Source organism: Tursiops truncatus, chromosome X (assembly GCF_011762595.2).
Source record: "Tursiops truncatus isolate mTurTru1 chromosome X, mTurTru1.mat.Y, whole genome shotgun sequence".
Lineage (NCBI taxonomy): Eukaryota > Metazoa > Chordata > Mammalia > Artiodactyla > Delphinidae > Tursiops > Tursiops truncatus.
The window spans coordinates 65763489-65786053 of NC_047055.1; the positions used below are offsets into that span (position 1 = coordinate 65763489).

The following is a 22565-nucleotide window of genomic DNA, read 5'->3' on the forward strand; positions in this document are numbered from 1 at the left end:
AGTCTTGCTAGAGGTTTGTCAATTTTATTCATCTTTTCAAAGAACCAGCTTTTTATTTAATTGATTTTCTCTATTTTTTCTTTCTGTTTTCAGTTTCATCTTGTTTTGACTTAGTTTGCTCGTTTTCTACTTCCTTGAGGTGGAACCTCAAATTACTCATTTAAGACTTTTCCTCTTTTCTAATATAAGCATTTAGTGTTGTAAATTTCCCTTTCAGCACTGCTTTAGCTGGCATACAAATTTTGATGTGTTTTATTTTCATTTCCGTTCAGTTCAGTGTATTTTTTCTTTTGAGACTTCTATTTTGAGTCATAGCTAGAAGTATACTGTTTAATTTCCAAGCATTTGGAGATTTCTATTATTTTTCTGTTACTGATTTCTAGTTTGATTCAGTTCTGTTCAGAGAATATACTCTATGATTTCAGTTTTTAACTTTGTTATTTTTTGTTTAATGGATCAAGATATAGAACATCTTGGTATATCATACATGGGCCCTTGAAAACAATGTATTTTTTGCAGTTGTTGACCAGAGTTTCCTATAAATGTTGATCAGATCCTGTTATTTAATGGGGTTGTTGTATTCTTCTTTATGTCCAGTTGGTTATTGATTTTTGAGAGAGGAGGTTTGAAACCTCCAACTATAATTGTGGATTTGTCTGTTTCTCAAGGTTTTTACTTCTCATATTTTCAGCTCTGTTGTTTACTGTATACACATTTATGTCCCTCACTATTACTTATAATTTTCTTTGGTCTGAAACATACTTTATTTCATGCTAATATAGCCACTCCTTTATTTTGATTGATGTTTACTTGTTATATCTTTTTTCATCCTTTTACTTTCAACCTACCTATTTTGTTATATTTGAAGTGAGTTTCTTGTAGACAGCGTATGGTTGCATTATTTTTTTTTTTTACCCATTCTGTTAATCTCTTTCTTTTAAATGGTGCATATAGACCATTTACAATTTTTTTTACTGAGGTATAATTGGCATATAACATTATATTAGTTTCAGGTGTACAACCATGTACATTTAATACAGAACCTGAGGCTGCCATTTTAGTTTTTGTTCAGTTTGTTCTATTTCATTCTGTTTTCTTTTGCTTCTGATTTCTTTTCCTACCCTTCCTGTGGGTTACTTTTACAATTTCTGGAATTCCATTTTGATTCCTCTATAATGTTTTTTAGTGTATCTTTGTATAACTTTTATAGTGGTTGTTCTAAGTATTATATGTACATAACTGATCATAGTCTACTGGTGTCATCATTTTACCATTTTGACTGAAGTGTAGAAACCTTTGCTCCTTTTTTTCCCCTTTATAATTATCTTAAATGTTTTCTTTACATAAATAGATTAGGAACCATAATAATTTTTTCTTCAACCATCAAATATAATTTAGAAAACTTAAGAGAAGGAAAATCTATTTTATTCACTCATAATTTTTGTTCTTTTCATTTTTGTTTCCTCCTTCCTAATGTTTCATATTTCTTTTATAATTTCCTTTTTAAAAAAAAAAGAAGAGAACTTCCTTTAGCCATTCTTTTAGGGCAGATCTACTGGCAACAAATTTTCTGAGTACCCTTCTTTGACAATTTGTTGATTTTCCCATCATTTTTGAAGAATATCTTAACTGGGTATAGAATTCTGCGTTGGCAGTTCTCTTCTTTTAGCACTTGAAAAATGTGCCACTTCCTCCTAGCCTCCATGATTTCTTAAAACTGGCTATTTTTACAAGTTTGGCTTTTTTAGATTCTACATGTAAGTGATACCATAAAATCCTTGTCTTTGTCTCACTTATCTCACTTAGCATAATGTACTCATGGTTTATCTGTTGTCACATATGGCAAGATATCCTTCTTGGCTGAATAATATTCCATTGTATATATATCCCACATCTTTTTCATTCATTCATCCACTGATGGGCACTTAGGTTGTTTTGGTATCTTGGCTGTTGTGAATAATGCTGCAGTAAACACGACTGTGCAGATATTTCTTTGACATCCTGTATTAATTTCTTTTGCGTATATACCCAGAAGTGGAATTGCTGGATAATGTGGTAGTTCTATTTTTAATTTTTTGAGGAACCTCCATGTTGTTTTCCATAGTGGCTGAACCAACTAATGATACAGAGAATATTTTATTATAATCATCAAACTTGCTAAGAGGCTAGAACTTAATTTATCCAACCACTAAAAAGAAATAATTATGTAACCTCGGAATTTAGTTGTCACTACAATGGCAATCATATTACAATATATAAATGTATGAAATTAACATGTTGTATACCTTAATTTTACACAAAGTTATTATGTCAGATATATTTTAATTTTTAAAAAACCTGCTGTTTTTCAAATTGGCTTTTTCTCCTGTCATTAAGATCCTGTTTCTCTCTCACTTCTTTCAAGAGTTTTTCTTTATCTTAGATTTTAGAAGTTTGACTGTGGTGTGTCCTGGCATGGATTTCTTTGGTTTTACATTGTGTTTCATTCAGCTTCTTAAATTTCTACATTTGTGTTTCTTGCTAAATTTTGGTAATTTTCAGCTGTTATTTCTTTGAATACCTTTATAGCCTGTTCTTTTTTTCTCTTCTCCTTTTAGGACTCTGATGACAAGACTGTTACATCTTTATTATAGTCCTATAGGTCCCAGAGTCTCTGTTATTTCTTTCTTTTTTTTTTTTTTTTGATTTTTGTTATTCAGATTGGGTCATTTCTGTTCTTCTGTTTTCAAAGTTCATTGAATCTTCTCTACATTCTACTGTTGAGCCTATCTATCGAGTTTTTTGTTACTGTACTTTTCAGTTCTCAAATTTCCATTTTGTTCTTCTGTATGGGTTGTGTTATAACTCCTGATTCTCCACTAGACCTCCTTTGATACCAACCCAGTAGTGGGGGAGAGGATTTTTCTTATAACCACTGGGTGGGGGTGGATATCCTGGATCCCTATGTGGTCTTATCTGACACTGCTGGGCTGGTGGGAGGACTTGGTTAACTCAAACGTATCTGACAGCACTGTCTGGCAGTATGCCTTGTTACAACTACATGAGGGTAGAAGTTTGGGCTTCCCACTCAGCCTTTAGTGACAGGGGTGGAGGTACACTGCATTTTTTCTGTACCATTTGACTGGAGTCAAATGGTTGTTGTTTTAATGCTCTCTGTCTTACTAGTCTGCCTTTCGTTTGGTCCTTTTGCTAGAGAGAGAAGACTTTTCTTGGAGATTTATTTTGACAGCACCCGCTGATATTTCCAGATTGCTGGGCTCTTCAACACTCAGTCTGGAATATATGAGGCAAAAAGAAAGCCTGTGGAACTCACTGCCATGTTCTGTCTTAGGTCCCAAGCCAGTATGCTTCCTTCTCCTCACTTTTCAGAAAAATCTTATGTTCACTTTATATATAATATCCAGGCATTTTAGCTGTACTTATGGCGAGGAATAGGGAACAGCATGTCTGTTCCATCTTTCCAGAATTGGAAGTCCCAAGATTACACTTTTAAAGAATTATATCTGTCTTAGAGTAAACATATTCATGTGCTTGTGTTGTGTATGTATGTCTAGAAGTGGGATTGCTATGTAATAGGTATGTGCATATTCAGCTTTAGCTTATACTGCCAAAACATTTTTCCAAAAAGGTAGTACCAATTTGCACTCCAGCTAGTAGAGTACCTGTTTCATTTGTTATCTGTCCTCACTATCAATTGATGATGTCTGTTTTTCTTTTTTTTTTTTTTTTTGCGGTACGTGGGCCTCTCACTGTTGTGGCCTCTCCCATTGCGGAGCACAGGCTCTGGACACGCAGGCTCAGCGGCCATGGCTCACGGGCCCAGCCGCTCCGCGGCATGTGGGATCCTCCCTGACCAGGGCACGAACCCGTGTCTCCCACATCGGCAGGTGGACTCCCAACCACTGCGCCACCAGGGAAGCCCCTGGTGTCTGTTTCTTTAAGCCATTGTCATAGATATGTAGCAATAAGGCTTCATAGTCTTAATCTGTATTTTCCTGATAACTAATTCACAGTAGTTCATAGATGTCAGTGTTGAAGCTAAAACATAAAGGTTTTATAAGACAAACAGTATGGAGTATTCTCCTGATTTGTAGTGGGAAATTTTTCATAAACAGGGCACACAAACTGCTAACAATAAAAGGAAAGATTGATAAGGTGAGCTTCATTAAAATTAAGAACGTCTGTTCAGATTTTCACACTGGGAACTCTAGTCTGCAGCACCCAGGGCAAGGCTTCTGCACGCCACAGTCTACGAGCAAGTGAAACTAGACGAAGCACCAAGGAAAAGAGAAAAAAGCTGTGTGGCTGACAGGGTCTTCGTGCCCCGGCTGGGTGTCAGGCCTGTGCCTCTGAGGTGGGAGAACCAAGTTCAGGACATTGGACCACAAGAGCCCTCCCAGCCCCACATAATATGAATCGGTGAGAGCTCTCCCAGAGATCTCCATCTCAACGCTAAGACAGCTCCACTCAGCGACCAGCAAGCTCCAGTGCTGGACACCGCATTCCAAATAACTAGAAAGACAGGAACACAGCCCCACCCATTAGCAGAGAGACTGCCTAAAATCATAATAAGGTCACAGACACCCCAAAACACACCACCAGACACAGTCCTGCCCACCAGAAAGACAAGATCCAGCCTCATCCACTGGAACACAGGCACCAGTCCCCTCCACCAGGCAGCCTACACAAGCCACTGAACCAACCGTAGCCACTGGGGGCAAACACCAAAAACAACAGGAACTATGCACCTGCAGCCTTCAAAAAGGAGACCCCAAACACAGTTAGTTAAGCAAAATGAGATGACAGAGAAATATGCAGCAGGTGAAGGAGCAAGGTAAAAACCCACCAGACCAAACAAATGAAGAGGAAATAGGCAGTCTACCTGAAAAAGAATTCAGAGTAATGATAGGAAGGATGATCCAAAATCTGGGAAACAGAATGGAGAAAATACAAGAAACGTTTAACAAGGACATAGAAGAACTAAAGAGCAAACAAACAATGATGAACAACACAATAAATGAAATAAAAAATTCTCTAGAAGGAATCAATAGCAGAATAACTGAGGCAGAAGAGCAGATAAGTGACCTGGAAGATAAAATAGTGGTAATAACTACTGCAGATCATAATAAATAAAAAAAGAATGGGGCTTTCCTTTTGGCGCAGCGGTTAAGAATCCATCTGCCAATGCAGGGGACATGGGTTGAGCCCTAGTCTGGGAAGATCCCACAGGCCACGGAGCAACTAAGCCCGTGTGCCACAACTACTGAGCCTGCGCTCTAGAGCCCGCAAGGCACAACTACTGAAGCCTGTGTGCCTAGAGCCCGTGTTCCACAACAAGAGAAGCCACCTCAATGAGAAGCCCACACACTGCAATGAAGACCCGATGCAGCCAAAAATAAATAAATTGAAAAAGAAAAAAAGAATGAAAAGAATTGAGAACAGTCTCAGAGACCTCTGGGACAACATTAAATATACCAACATTCAAATTATAGGGGTCCCAGAAGAAGAAGAGAAAAAGAAAGGGACTGAGAAAATATTTGGCGAGATTATAGTTGAAAACTTCCTTAATATGGGAAAGGAAATTGTCAATCGAGTCGAGGAAGTGCAGGGAGTCCAATACAGGATAAATCCAAGGAGAAATACGCCAAGACACATATTAATCAAACTATCAAAAATTAAATACAAAGAAAAAAATCTAAAAAGCAGCAAGGGAAAAGCAACAAATAACATAAATGGGAATGCCTGTAAGGTTAACAGCTGATCTTTCAGCAGAAACTCTGCAAGCCAGAGGGGAGTGGCAGGACATATTTAAAGTGATGAGAGGGAAAAACCTACAACCAGGATTACTCTACCCAGCAAGGATCTCATTCAGATTTGACAGAGAAATTAAAACCTTTACAGACAAGCAAAAGCTAAGAGAATTCAGCACCACCAAAGCAGCTTTACAACAAATGCTAAAGGAACTTCCCTAGACAGGAAACATAAGAGAAGGAAAAGACCTACAATAACAAACCGAAAACAATTAAGAAAATGGTAATAGGAACATACATATTGATAATTATCTTAAATGTAAATGGATTAAATGCTCCCACCAAACGACATAGACTGGCTGAATGGATTAAAAAACAAGACCCATATATATGCTATCTACAAGAGACCCACTTCAGACCTAGGGACACATACAGACTGAAAATGAGGGTATGGAAAGAGATATTCCATGCAAATGGGAATCACAAGAAAGCTGGAGTAACAATTCTCATATGAGACAAAATAGACTTTAAAATAAAGACTACTGCAAGAGACAAAGAAGGACACTACATAATGATCAAGGGATCAATCCAAGAATAAGATATAACAATTGTAAATATTTATGCACCCAGCATAGGAGCATCTCAATACATAAGGCAAATGCTAATGGACATAAAAGGGGAAATCAACAGTAACACAATCATAGTAGGGGACTTTAACACCCCACTTTCACCAATGGATAGATCATCCAAAATGAAAATAAATGAGGAAACACAAGCTTTAAATGATACATTAAACAAGATGGACTTAATTGATATTTATAGGACATTCAACCCCAAAAGAACAGAATACATTTTCTTCTCAAGTGCTCATGGAACATTCTCCAGGATAGATCATATCTTGGGGCACAAATCTAGCCTTGGTAAATTTAAGAAAATTGAAATCATATAAAGTATCTTTTCCAACCACCACACTATGAGACTAGGTATCAATTATAGGGAAAAAACTGGAAAAAATACAAACGCCTGGAGGCTAAACAGTACACTACTAAATAACCAAGAGATCACTGAAAAAATCAAAGAGGAAATCAGAAAGTACCTAGAAACAAATGACAATGAAAACACGATGACCCAACACCTATGGGATGCAGCAAAAGCAGTTCTAAGAGTGAAGTTTATAGCAATACAATCCTACCTCAAGAAACAAGAAACATCTCAAATAAATAACCTAACCTTACACCTAAAGCAATTAGAGAAAGAAGAACAAGAAAACCCCAAAGTTATCAGAAGGAAAGAAATCATAAAAATCAGATCACAAATAAATGAAAAAGAAATGAAACAGCAGCAAAGATCAATAAAACTAAAAGGTAGTTGTTTGAGAAGGTAAACAGATTGACAAACCATTAGCCAGACTCATCAAGAAAAAAAGGGAGAAGACTCAAATCAACAGGATTAGAAGTGAAAAGGAGAAGTCACAATGACACTGCAGAAATACGAAGGATCATGAGAGATTACTGCAAGCAACTATATGCCAATAAAATGGACAACCTGGAAGAAACAGACAAATTCTAAGGAAAGCACAACCTTCTGAGACTGACCCAGGAAGAAATAGGAAGTATAAACAGACCAATCACAAGCACTGAAATTGAGACTGTGATTAAAAATCTTCCAACAAACAAAAGGTTGCCCATTCTCACCACTTTTATTTAACATAGTTTTGGAAGCTTTAGGCACAGCGTTCAGAGAAGGAAAAAAAATAAAAGGAATCCAAATCGGAAAAGAAGAAGTAAAACTGTTCAGTGTTTGCGGATGACATGATACTATACATAGAGAATCCGAAATTTGCTACCAGAAATCTACTAGAGCTAATCAACGAATTTGGTAAAGTAGCAGGATACAAAATTAATGCACAGAAATCTCTGGCATTCCTATACATTAATGATGAAATATCTGAAAGCGAAATTAAGGAAACATTCCCATTTACCATTGCAACCAAAAGAGTAAAATACCTAGGAATAAACCTACCTAAGGAGAAAAAAGACCTGTAGCAGAAAACTATAAGACAGAAAACTATAAGACACTGATGAAAGAAATTAAAGATGATACAAACAGATGGAGAGATATACCACGTTCTTGAATTGGAAGAATCAACATTGTGAAAATGACTATATAATCCAAAGCAATCTACAGATTTGTGCAATCCCTTTCAGACTACCAATAGCATTTTTCACAGAACTGGAACAAAAAATTTCACAATTTTTATGGAAACACAGAAGACACCGAATAGCCAAAACAATCTTGAGAAAGAAAAACGGAGCTGGAGGAATCAGGCTCTCTGACTTCAGAATGTACTACAAAGCTACAGTAATCAAGACAGTATGGTACTGACACAAAAACAGACATATGGATCAATGGAACAGGATAGAAAGCCCAGAGGTAAACCCACGCACATATGGTCACTTTATCTTTGATAAAGGAGGCCAGAATATACAATGGAGAAAAGACAGCCTCTTCAATAAGTGGTTTGGGGAAAACTGGACAGCTACATGTAAAAGAATGAAATTAGAACACTTCCTATCACCATACACAAAAATTAAACTCACCATGGATTAAAGAGCTAAATGTAAGGCCAGACATTATAAAACTCTTAGGGGAAAACATAGGCAGAACACTGTATGACATAAATTACAGCAAGATCCTTTTTGACCCACCTCCTAGAGACATGGAAATAAAAATGAAAATAAACAAATGGGACCTAATGAAATTTAAAATCTTTGCACATCAAAGGAAACCATAAACAAGTCAAAAAGTCAACTCTCAGAATGGGAGAAAATATTTGCAAATGAAGCAACTGACAAAGGACTAATCTCCAAAATTTATAAGCAGCTGATGCAGCTCAATATCAAAAAAACAGCCCAATCCAAAAATGGGCAGAAGACCTAAATAACCATTTCTCCAAAGAAGATACACAGATTGCCAACAAACACATGAAAGGATGCTCAACATCACTAATCATTAGAGAAATGCAAGTCAAAACTACAATGAGGTATCACCTCACACCAGTCGGAATGGCCATCATCAAAAAATCTACAAACAGTAAATGCTGGAGAGGGTGTGGAGAAAAGGGAACCCTCTTGCACTGTTGGTGGGAATGTAAATTGATACAGCCACTATGGAGAATAGTATGGAGGTTCCTTAAAAAAACAAAATAGAACTACCATATGACCCAGCAATCCCACTATTGGGCATTATACCCTGATAAAACCATAATTCAAGAAGAGTAATGTACCACAATGTTCACTGCAGCAGTATTTACAATAGCCAGGAGATGGAAGCAACCTAGGTGTCCATCAACAGATGAATGGATAAAGAAGATGTGGCACATATATACAGTGGAATATTACTCAGCCATAAAACGAAACGAAATTGAGTTATTTGTAGTGAGGTGGATGGACCTAGAGACTGTCATACAGAGTGAAGTGAGTCAGAAAGAGAAAAATAAATACCCTATGCTAACACATATATATGGAATCTTAAAAAAAAATGGTTCTGGGCTTCCCTGGTGGCGCAGTGGTTGAGAGTTCGCCTGCCGATGCAGGGGACACGGGTTCGTGCCCCGGTCTGGGAAGATCCCACGTGCCGCGGAGCGGCTGGGCCCGTGAGCCATGGCCGCTGAGCCTGCGCATCCGGAGCTGGTGCTCCGCAACGGGAGAGGCCACAGCAGTGAGAGGCCCAAGTACCGCAAAAAAAAAAAAAAAAAAAAAAATGGTTCTGACGAACATAGGGGCAGGACAGGAATAAAGACACAGACATAAAGAATGGATTTGAGGACACAGGGAGGGGGAAGGGTAAGCTGGGACGAAGTGAGAAAGTGGCATGGACTTATATACACTACCAAATGTAAAATAGATAGCTAGTGGGAAGCAGCCGTATAGCACCAGGAGATCACCTTGGTGCTTTGTGACCACCTAGAGGAGTGGGATAGGGAGGGTGGGAGGGAGACGCAAGAGGGAGGGGATATGGAGATATATGTGTACATTTAGCTGGTTCACTTTGTTGCCCAGCACCAACTAACACAACTTTGTAAATCTATTATATTCCAATAAAGATGTTAAAAAAAACGAGAAATATAAATTCTTGTGTTCCAACGTAGCAGGTTATCTATCAGTTTCTTTTTTTTTCTTGAATACATTCTTCCTGGAGCCCTCTGTCTACTTGATCATATTTTTCTTACCTCAGTACCTAGCATCTATCTAACTTCTCTTCTTACATTTGTTACATTATATTGTAATTGCATATCAGTCTCCGCTACTACACTCAGCGCCTTGGGCAGTGCCCTTCATTTTGATGCAGTTAGTGCTCATAACAGTAGTGAACAGAATATATTTTTTTGAGTTGTACGTAAATTTTCTACATTTACTGAGAAATCTATCAATGCGTTGAATACATTTTAAACATGTGGTTTCCATATTTATCTTTATTCCTAAATAGACTGTTTTGTTTTACTGCAGTAAGATTCTTCTTGTGCATGTAAATCATCAATGTGACTCCTTAGACATGTCTTTTTTTCAGTGAGTGAGTAATGAATTCTCTGAACTCTTGATTGTTCATAAAACTACCTTAGAATAAAGAAGTCATATCATAAATATATGTGTAGCACTCATTACTAAACATTTATTTTGTATTTTCATTTTCAGAGGGCGCTTGTTTATCATTTCAACCAAAGCAGGATCTCTTGGAATTAATCTGGTAGCTGCTAATCGAGTGATTATATTTGATGCTTCTTGGAATCCATCTTATGACATCCAGAGTATATTCAGAGTTTATCGCTTTGGACAAACTAAACCTGTGTATGTATATAGGTTCTTAGCTCAGGTAGGTTTATCATTTACATTCTCTCTCTCTCTCTTTTTTTTTTTTTTTTTTTTCGGTACACGGGCCTCTCACTGTTGTGGCCTCTCCCATTGTGGAGCACAGGCTCCGGACACGGAGGCTCAGTGGCCATGACTCACAGGCCCAGCCGCTTCACCGCATGTGGGATCCTTCCGGACCGGGGCACGAACCCTTGTCCCCTGCATCGGCAGGCGGACTCTCAACCACTGTGCCACCAGGGAAGCCCTACATTCTCTTTTTAATATTGAAAGATTGGGTGGAACTGATCATATTGGCATTTTAGTTATTAATTTTTTGTCCTGAAGTTATGGAAAGTAAGACTTAAATTACATAAAGACAGTTTATAGTGATTGTTGAGAGCTTATTGTATTCCATTGGAAAGGAATTAAACTGTTCTCTTGCATTCTTACATCAGTAACCTCCTAAAATCTTAATTCTCTCATGAATTAAACAGCATTGTACATAAAATTTGCTTCATGGCAGTATATCACTATGAAGTTCTGCTGTTTTGTAGTAACCAATAACCTATATTTCTTCATGATTAAGTTTCATGTTTACAAAATTTATTTATTTGCATATTGTTCATTCTTTTTTGCAAAGGGAACCATGGAAGATAAGATTTATGATCGGCAAGTAACTAAGCAGTCACTGTCTTTTCGAGTTGTTGATCAACAGCAAGTTGAACGTCATTTTACCATGAATGAGCTTACTGAACTTTATACCTTTGAGCCAGACTTGTTAGATGACCCTAATTCAGAAAAGAAGAAGAAAAGGGATACTCCCATGCTGCCAAAGGTAAACATCTTTAAATTGTTAGCTTAAAAAAAGAAACTAACGTGGACCAAGGAAATTTTATTCCTACTATGAAAGTTATTCATCTAAGGCTATATTTTAGAATTTTTCAAAGAGAATAAAACTGTATTTAAATGAGAGGTCAATTCTCCACATAACACCACAAAAGATAGTATAATCTGAAACACATATTTTATGCCAAATAAAAAATTCAGCCCTGCAGAAAAGGGTTTCTGAGTAGAAACCTTAAAGGAAATAGTATGGTTCTCTTTTAATAATCTCCAGTAGAGGGCATACATAATTTTAATAATTATATATGAGATTTAATTGTCTCTTCCTTAACATTTTTTGTTGTCATATAGCAATTAAGAATCAGCAAATAAAAGTGTCTCCTGCTTGATATTTTTCACTGTCATAAAGTAAGTAGGACTTTCACATTTCCAAGTGTGAAAGTCCTCTCATTTTATAGATGGGGAAACTTAGGGTCAGAGGCATTCGATGACTTGCCCAGTTTTTACCTAATAAGTGGCAGAGACAGGAATAGTATCTACATCTGTCTTCTGGTCCATTGTTCTTAGATAAGAAAACAGTATTTAATATTAATATAGAAATTTAATATGGTAGATACCATTTTGACCCTACTGAACATGTGAGAAAACTGTATGTTCTCTGATCTAAATAAAGAGTTTATATATTTAAACCTATTCTAATTATCTAAAATGTAATTTTGGGGGGAGATTATTGGGGGAGGTGCTGTTCCTGTTGTCTTGGTTTCAAATTTAAGCACTTAATGTTCCATGTAGCTGTTAAGAGAATTGGGAAAGCAACTACTGGGTTACAGTGTCACTTTACCAAACTTCAGTCATTTGTAAAGAAAATTCAACAGTATCTTAGTTCTTCATATGGTTGGAACATTTAATTAAAACAAAAGGTAATATAAATAAATATATTTCTAACATTAATATAAATCAGTGATTTCTCTAATTATTTTTCAATGTATATAAGTCAATTAAAGTAACATGAATATTTAGCATTTGGGAAAATTTTTTAAACGTCCTTTGTCTATATAAGCAAATATTTTGTTTTTGTAATCAATGAACTTTTCTTCCATTTAAAGTTTACTGATAGAGCATTTAGGAAAGAGGTTTTGTGACAGTCTCTATCAAATCTCTTTGATAATGGCTTAGGGCCACATGAAGGTTAAAATCTATCGTTTTTATAATACTTTTTAAAGAAGAGTCATTTCACTTTCCATGTTACAAAATACTAAATTGATAGTGATTTGGCTTCCTTTCTTAATTATATTATTATAGAATGTGAGTAGGGGTCTTGAATAGTCTTCAGAAAATTTTCTGTGCACAAACAGATTTGTTTGTGTATCTTTAAAAGCAGACAAACACAAATGGGCTCATACCATACATACTCTTTTACAACTTGCTCTTTTCACCTAGATGTTTCTTGAACATCTTTCCATATTGGTACCTATATCTCTACTTTAAAAAAAAAACTGCGTAGTATATACTTGCCTTGTTTTATTTAACTCTTATATCCCTAATACCTTTCCTATCAGGTACTTAATTTTGTATGGCAAAGAGTATTCTTTAAAGACTTGCACACATTTATGTTTATAATTTTAAAGATAGTGAAGTTTCCTTTTTCAAATTGAGACTGATTTTATATTTAATTAGCCTCTTTCCTAAAATTAAACTTAACTTTAAACTTCAATTTTCATGAGAAATAGCCCATGATTAGTAATATTTCTCATAGGAAGCTACCATTCCAAGTTGAATAGAGATAATTGCTGGGCTTCCCTGGTGGCACAGTGGTTGAGAGTCCGCCTGCCAATGCAGGGGACATGGGTTCGTGCCCCGGTCCGGGAAGATCCCACATGCCGCGGAGCGGCTGGCCCGTGAGCCATAGCCGCTGAGCCTGTGCGTCCGGAGCCTGTGCTCCACAATGGGAGAGGCCACAATAGTCAGAGGCCCGCGTACTGAAAAAAAAAAAAAGAGAGAGAGATAGTTGCTTTGAAGTTATTTGTTATATGGTAAATGTCTGATTGTAGGAAATCTGTTTAATTTAATAAACATTTACTGATTGCTTGCTGACTTTGAGGTGTATTGTGAAGGTGTATTAAGAAGAGCAAGACATTGCCTAAGCTTTAAAGAAGATTTAAAAAATCCAGCAGTAAAGAAATGCTATTTAATTGTTACAGCATATCTGGAAAGAAACCATCTGTTTTATAACTTGGCACTCTGAGTTGTCAAAGGTGTCATGTTTTTTCATTTATAGACTTTACTTACTGTACTTTGTTTTTGGTGCTATGACCCTTTGCCCATGAAAAAAAGGAAAAGGAATATTGAATGCTACTTTAATGCAAAGTGCTTCAACTCTCCCACGCCTCTTCCCAAGAGGAAAATAATAGTTAACTTACTGATTTCTTACTGGTTTCATACTCTGTGCTAAATAATTAGTTCAGGTTATTTTCCTTAATCTAGCAGCAACTGAAAAGCTGTTAGTGCTGTTCTCATTTTTGAGATGAGGAAATTAAGGCTTGGGGAGGTTTATGTAACTTATCCAAGTTTACACACCTAATTAGTGGTAAAGCTGGCTTTCAAACCAAGTCTGCCCAACTCAAAAGCATGTCCTCTTAATCATTATACGTTATTGCCCCCAAATGGAGATTAGGAAGTTAATTCTAAGTACAAGAAACAAGGCAGAGGACTTGGGATTCCCAGAATTTGATGATATTTAGAATGCTTTATTTTATTTTAAATAAAGGTGGATTTTAAAATATAGAATGCTTTCACAGTCGGTACCATTGGGTGATGTAACTATTGTTAAGATTGTATAATATAACCAGTTTAGCTCACGGCTTGTGAAGTTGTAAATTCCTCAAATTTATAGAAAGCTTTAAAGTTTACAAAGGCCTTTCTCACGTATACTCATTATCTCAGGAAATTGAAACTTAGAGAGTTTGTGATTACCCAAGGGTACATGGCCAATAAGTGTTAGAGCTAGAACTTGAACACAGTAGTTTTCAAATTGTATTCCAAAGATCCTCAGGAGATTTTCAGAGGTGCTCCAGGGCTACCATGTGGCTAAGCAAGTTGGGGAAGGCCAGATGGGCAGCACTCCAAGCTCTGCATCCCATTTCGATCAGAGTCCCTCTCCTTTTATCAATTTTATGTATTGGGCTGCAACATAATATTTTATTTAAAAAGAGGACTTTTTTAGTTTTAAAAAAGCTTTTAAAAAGTTTTTAAAACACTGTACCATATAATGATGGCTTACTATCATAGTAACTAAGAATTGTTAGGGATCTAAAAGGAAATACAATAGGATGTATATGAGATTTACCTGAAGGAGTAAATTTTTCTCTCCACTTGGAGAGAAAAAAGTAACATTCTTAAAAACAAAAGAATGAAGTGCTGATGTGACTGGTACTGAATGTATTCGCTATAGCATATGGTTAAAAAATGGAGGGGGTGCATTCAGGTACAGTTTTAATGGAAAAAAATCAGACTGGCCCATAAGTGATGGTTAGTATTTAATTGGATTAGGTAAGAATAAGGTGTGAATATAGAATGAAACAGTTTGGGTGAAAGGAAAGGGTAAGAATTTATGTACCAGACTCAAGCTATGATGAAGAAATTGGCCAGATGACGAGTTGAAATTGGATAAGTAAAGGTAGGACCAGCTTTTGGAGAGACATTAAAGGTAAATGGAGGCATTTGGATGTAAAATAGTATTCACTGTAAGTTCATGAATGGGGCTCTTTTATGATGAATGTGAGCTTTTGGAAAATTAGTGTGGCATTAAAATGCAGGATGAGGACATATAATAAGGTGATGATTGTGGAGTGAAACAGACATTTCAAGGAAATAAATGATGGAACTCAATCACTGATGATAGACTATACCTTTTGGTAGGCAGTGAAAAACCTTTAACCTAAGTAATGAAGCTTATTTATTTATTAATTGGTTAAAAACTTTGTAGGTACCTGTGATGTGCCAATTATTGTGCTGGTTAGTAAGGATACTTTGGTAAATAAGACTAGGTTCCTGCTCACAAGGAGCCTACAGTCTAAATAAACATACCGTAACAATAAAAATTATGGGTCCTGTAATAGAAATCTGTATAGGCACCCTGTACAGGAAGGAATATTCAGTTCTTTCTTGGAAAAGTTGGGGATGGGGAGCTGACATTAGGGGACTTGAACTGATGTTGAAAATAGACATGGTAGCTCTGTGCATCGCTATGAGGGCAAAAGATGAAGGCCCTTCAAGGGGAGGAGCAGAAAAAAAGAAACATGTGCATAAAACAGCATTGCAAGTTTTAGGAACCTCAGGTAGTTAAAAATAAATAATGGCGTGTAAGGAGATAGGGGTGTAGAGTATAAGGGTGGGCATGGGAAGAGGCGAGAGAAAGACTGGAAAGGTAGATGGGAATCAGATCGTAGAAGTTAGAGAGCTTGGACATTGTGTTACAGGCTGTGGGATCTATTTAATGATTTTAAACAAAAGACCAACATCAAATTTTCATTTTAGAAAAATCACTTTGGGTGTCAGTGTGCAGGATGGATTGGAGAAAAGAAAATGGATAAGATACTTGTTAGTATGCTATTAAAATGATCCGCATGAGAGAGGTAATGCAGGCCTGGAGTAAGGTGGTAGCAATGGGGATAGAGAAGTACCAGGCATGATGTAGGTACTCAATAAATGTTAATTTTGTTCCCTGGGCTTGTATTTAGAATTTCATTTAACTTTGCCCAATACTATTTGATTTTCATTTCCTTTAATGGGATTTTGAAAATTAGTTCTCTCTGAAATGGGTACAAGTAGATGTTTTTTATATTTGCCGTGAAGGATTTCTTGGTGTTTGAACCTGCTCTTATTTAAAGACATTTCAAAGTTGGTTCCTACTATGTTATAGTACAATTGCAAACACCTGCCCTTTTATACATATTTTTTAAGATGAAAGACTGCTAAAAATGGTACATTTTCACTTCCCCCTTAACTTGCTATTATCTAAATAATGATTAAGTTGCATGCCTTTTTGAGTTAACTTTTCTTTGTCCTTTGAAAAAGTATTCATTTTCAACTTACTTGATATGTGATTATCTCTTTCTGCCTCATCACTTCCTTTTAAAGTCATTATTATATAACTCCTCTTCTGTATTTCTGTTCTTGTTTACTTTCTTTTACTTCTTCACTTTCTAATTAGATTTACTATCTCAGTTTATTAACCACTTGACTTTTTCTTGTCTTTTTATCTCTGAAGTTCTTTAAAGGCAAGAACTGTACTTGCTCCTTTTCTTTCATCCATAGTGAATAAAGCAGTATTAACACTTTTATATGGCCTTTTTAGTCACCTTTATAGTGATATTTAACTGTATTTTTTATTGTTCCATATTGATCCATATATCATTGAAAATCGGTGTTAGAATTTGACTTACTTTTGCAAGCAGTAAAATTGAAATGAATCAGGTATGTAAAAGGAAGAGAATTGGAGCTTTAATTCATGTCTTCAGTTCTATATTCAATCAGCTATCTCAGCTCTATTCATCACTACACCCCATGAATTATATTGTTATATCCCCTCATTGGTTTCTTGCTGTTGTTGGTGTTGTCGCTTTTTCCTTTTTGAAATATAATGGTCTTGTAGTTCTGTGGAACCGTATTTTAAAATATATTGATTTTAGGGTCTCCTGTATCATGGCTACCAAATGTCTGTGCATTTCTTCAGTTGTTCAGGGTAATAATGTTCCTCAGACATTTTGAAACTTCAACATGACCTAAACTGATAAATACTTTAACACAAGTTTCTAGTGATAAAGATTTGGTGACTGATTCTTAACTGTTTGTTTTTTTAATATTAAAGTAATATCTGACCTCTGTTAACGTTTATGTAAATTATGTTAGGGGAAAGTACCTCTTCTGGTAATAAACTTATGAATTATATAGATATCAGAGATAAAAATCTTGGTCAAGGTCATTTTCCGTAATATGCTTCAGTGGGTATACAGCCTAAGCTCTGTACCCTTTAGTAAGAAAACAAAAGTCAGTAAAATTGGCATAGAAATTTTTTTTGCACTTCCCTTTTCCAGCATTTACTACCTATGTCTTTTTAAATATGGACTGCATGTTGATAATTATAGGGAAAACAAAATGGGGATTTAAATTAAAGTACCTAAAGTGAGGCTTTACTTCCTCTACCCTGATGTTGTGTACAATTTTGTCCCTTTGTCTTTAATCCTTCATTCAAGTTTTAATACCTCATAGCATAGTTTACTGAACAGAGGTGTTATTGTGCAGTTTTATTAGCCAGCAGATGGTAGTATAAGGTTTTACCTTTGTCATTCTTAACATTAGAGAGAAATATACTCCATTAAAATAATTTGATGTGAAGTATAAAATAGCTAATCAACCTATTTCAGGAAGTTGCATGCATTTACCTTTAAGAATAAAGGTTCGAAAGGACCCATTTAATTGTAGGGTGAGTATTAATAACCTATAGCATATTAACCGCATGGTGGCACATGAACCCAATTTTTGTTGACATGTACCTCTAAGGAGCTATGCTCATAATTGAAGCATATATGAAGTTTGATGTCATTATCTCCTACTTCTCTGCCTCTTTTATCACAAGTTTAGTACGTTTATTATTTACTACAAGTTTTAGTATTGTTTCTATATTTGTATTCACTAGCATAAAAATGATTATTATTCATCTGAATAAGAACAGACCACCAGAAATCATGCTAAACTCTAGAAAAATTGTTTTAATTCTACCATTTCTTTGTAGGTTGTAAAAGTCTCCTATTCAGTATTTGCTGGGATGGTTGATGCCCAGTAAAAAGAGCAAATGGTTTAAGCCCTGTCCCTTTTGCAAGTAACCTGCCAATCACCCTTTTTTGGGTGTAATTTTAGACAAGCCACATAAGCTTTCCAAGCCCCACTTCCCTTAAGAAGATAAGAAAACAGTAGTACCTACCTCACAGAAGAGATAATCCATGTAGAGCACACTGCCTAGCACATAGTAATTGCTCAAATGTTAGCTGCTATTTTTGTTTCCATAATCGTCATTAATATTGCCATTATACTTGGTTCATTTCTCTGAAACCAGTATAGACTTAAATTTGTGGAATTTCAGAGGAGTCATATGAGGTCCTGATCCTTAGAAGGTTTAGCTTGACATATGACAGATCAGTAGAAGACTATCATTTAGAGGCCAGAGGCAATAATCCCAGCTAGGCTGCAGAAGAGATAGGTATTTGAGGCTTTAACTCCCTTAGAGATCAATTATAATAAAGAAGAGGGAATATGATAATATTTAATTACTAGACATTGATAATCACTTCCAGTGATGTTAGCATGCATTTGACTACAAACTGTTACTTTTTCTAACATTCAAGGATTTTCCCCCTTAAATAATACATAAAACTTTAAAGGAATTGTCTGCCTCACAGCCAGCTGTGATACCAGTGTAGTAATTTTTAAAACTGAAGGGTTGCTTCTAGTATGCTTTCTCAAACTACAAAATAAATACATGTTAATAGACTGACATGATTTTTAACAGTGCTGTTTTGTGTCTTAACTTTGATTGTATCACCTTATAACACAGGAAAAACTAAGGAGCCAAAGTCAACAAGTATTTTAGGGAGAACATTTGGGTTAAAGAGGTCATGGTACCAATGATGGCCCTAAATGGCAACCTCCCTAACTCAGGCAAGCTGTTTTACAAATCACTGCTAATGGAAACATCAACACAAATGAATTGTCTTGCTGGCAGAGTTGGGGGTGGAATGTGAGATTCCATTGCGGGGGTGGAGAGGGGTTGGGGGAGTGGAGGCAATTGGGGATAGACTTAAGGAAATGTGTCTCCTTTTGAAGCACTAGAAATAGCCACTACTATGGATCATGGAAATTCTGAAATTGAAAATACCAGGTTTATATTTAGTAAATGCTCATTGAATAAATGAATTAAGTAGTAGAAACTTTTTGGTTTTATATACAAATCCAAAGATGTATCTGTTCTCTCTAGGTTATATGCTTCTTACTAGCCTATGCAGGCAGGGATTGTATTAGTATATCTTCATCACTGTATCCCCAGCTCCTGGTATAATACCTAGCACATAGCAAATAGTCAATAAAAGTGACAATGAACAAATAAATTTTTGTCCTAAAATTGCAAGCTAAGACAATAGTTGACATGCCTTGGACTAACCTGCATTTATATTTGCCTGACAGCTTGATAAAAAATGCAGATTCCTGGCTTCATCCAAGACCTAATGAATCAATTTCTTGATGTGGCACCTAGGAATCTGTATTTTTAACAAGCTCTACCGCTGCTGTGAGTACAAGGTATATAGGAGTATGATTCGCCTTTCTAATTATTATCAGCTAAATCTTTGAATTAAGAAGAATAATGAACAGTAGCTAATGTTTGAGTGCTTTTTATGCTAGGTACTGTATTTTTTTTTGATAAAAATTTGACTTTTATTATTGCTTCCAAAGTCAATTAAACATGGAAATTTTGGACATAGATTGAACACAATTTTTACCTAACTCACCAAAGACAAAGGTATTTTTATCTGACTGCTGGCATTTTTAAAAGGCATTCCTTCCCCTCCTACCCACTAAGGAAAAAGTCCTCCTGCTACCAAATGAGGCAGTGTTTCTGAACCTGTGACTTCTGCCCTTAATTTAGTTGAAAGTGAGAACAAATTAATTTATGTTTCCTTAATTCCAAACAAGGATGCGAAGCAAGCTGGTAACTATTTTATGCCTGGACCTGGGTTGGAGTTTTAAGGAATTAGGCAGAAGGTGAGTGTGTGTGACATTTAATCTGTCTCAAAGATCCTGAAAGTTATTCCTAGCTCTTGGAAATTATGAAAAAAGAAGGGAGTGAAAACAGAGTTCAAACCCTCTATTCATAGGATAAGAGGAAGAGGAGGGAGGGAGGGAGGAAACCGACTTTCATTCACTTCACAAAAATGTATTCTGTACCTGCTGTGTGCCAGTCACTGTTCAAGATCCTGGGGCTATAGCAATGTATAAAGCAGACAAAAATCCCTGCTCTTGTGAAGCTTCCATTGCAGTGGGGGTGGGGAGAGACAGACGATAAATAAGGTAAATACATAAAATATAGAGTGTGACAGTTAAACCAATGCTATGAGAAGAAAAACAGGCATGTGGTTCTGAAATGTGTGTATTGAGTGCATTTCGGAGATTTTATTTACTTTTATTGAAGTATAGTTGATTTACAATATTGTGTTAGTTTCAGGTGTACAGAACAGTGATTCAGATATATGTAAATATTTGGGTTGGCAAAAATGTTCCTTCAGGTTTTTCCATAAGTCTTATATATTCCTTTTCAGATTCTTTTCCCTTATAGGTTATTATAAAATATTGAGTATAGTTCCCTGTGATATACAGTAGGTCCTTGTTGGTTATCTATTTTATATATAGTTGTGTGTATATGTTAATCCCAACGTCATAAATTATCCCTCCCCCCCATTTCCCCTTTGGTAACCATAAGTTTGTTTTCTAAGTCCGTGAGTTTCTTTCTGTTTTGTAAATAAGTTCATTTGTATCATTTTTTAATTTTTTTAGATTCCACATATAAGTGATATCATATGGTATTTGTCTTTCTCTGCCTGGCTTAGTTCACTTAGTATGATAATCTCTAGGTCCATCCATGTTGCTGCAAATGGCATTATTTCATTCCTTTTTGTGACTGAGTAATAATTCCATTGTGTGTGTGTGTGTGTGTGTGTCGCATCTTCTTTATCCATTCATCTGTCGATGGATATTTAGGTTGCTTCCATGTCTTGGCTATTGTAAATAGTGCTGCAGTGAACATTGGGGTGCATGTATCTTTTTGAATTATAGTTTTCTCTGGATATATGCCCATGGTTTTCTCTGAATATATGCCTAGGAGTGAGACTGCAGGATCATGTGGTAGCTCTATTTTTAGTTTTTTAAGGAACCTCCATCCTGTTCTTCATAGTGGTTATACCAATTTACATTCCCATCAACAATGTAGGAGGCTTCCCTTTTCTCCACCACCCTCTCCAGCATTTATTATTTGTAGACATTTCGATGATGGCCATTCTGACCAGTGTGAGGTGATACCTCATTGTAGTTTTGATTTCCATTTCTCTGATAATTAGCAGTGTTGAGCATCTTTTCATGTGCTTTTTGGCCAGTTGTATCTCTTCTTTGGAGAAGTTTCTATTTAGGTCTTCTGCCCAGGTTTTGATTGGATTGTTTGGTTTTTTGATATTGAGCTGTATGAGCTGTTTGTATATTTTGGAGATTAATCCCTTGTCAGTCACTTCATTTGCAAATATTTTCTCCCATTCCGTACGTTGTCCTTTTGTTTTATTTATGGTTTCCTTTGCTATGCAAAAGCTTTTAAGTTTAATTAGGTCCCATTTGTTTATTTTTGTTCTTATTTTCATTGCTCTAGGAGACGGATCCAAAAAGATATTCCTGTGATGTATGTCAAAGAGCGTCCTGCCTGTGTTTTCCTCGAAGAGTTTTATAGTATGCAGTCTTACATTTAGGCCTTTAATCCATTTTGAGTTTATTTCTGTGCATGGTGTTAGAGAATGTTCTAATTTCATTCTTTTGCATGTAGCTGTCCAGTTTTCCCAGCAGCCAGGTACTGTATTAAGGGCTTTATTAGCACTGAATCATGTAATCCTTATAGCCACCTTACAAAGCCAGTAGAGTTTATTTCTATTTTATAGGTGATAAAATTATGACAGAGAGAAGTGGTGTCACCTGCATTTGATCTTAGTGCAATGATTCCAGACCCCATGCTCTTTAACTACTACACTCTACTATGCTGCCATTAATATGTTATGTGAATAAACTTGTGAAAATAGTAAAATGAGGCAGTCTCCTTTGCTAGGACTTGACACTTTCTTCTTTTTATATCCAACTTTTTTCCATTCAGATATAATTGACATATAACATTATGTTAGTTTCAGATGTACAACATAATGATTTGATATATGTGTATGTTGCAAAATGATCACCACAATGTCTAGTTAACATCCATCACCATACATAGTTACAATTTTTTTTTGATGAGAACTTTTGAGATCTGTTCTCTAGCAACTTT

At 36.0% G+C, this 22565-nt stretch overlaps 1 protein-coding gene across 1 annotated transcript in view; it reads left to right on the plus strand.

The window, feature by feature from the left end:
• The window catches only part of ATRX (ATRX chromatin remodeler), a 247901-nt gene that overhangs the window by 199803 nt on the left and 25533 nt on the right, over positions 1-22565 (plus strand). The window contains 2 exon segments of the mRNA XM_073799062.1: positions 10445-10622; positions 11241-11435. Coding sequence (XP_073655163.1) covers positions 10445-10622; positions 11241-11435 — 373 coding nt within the window.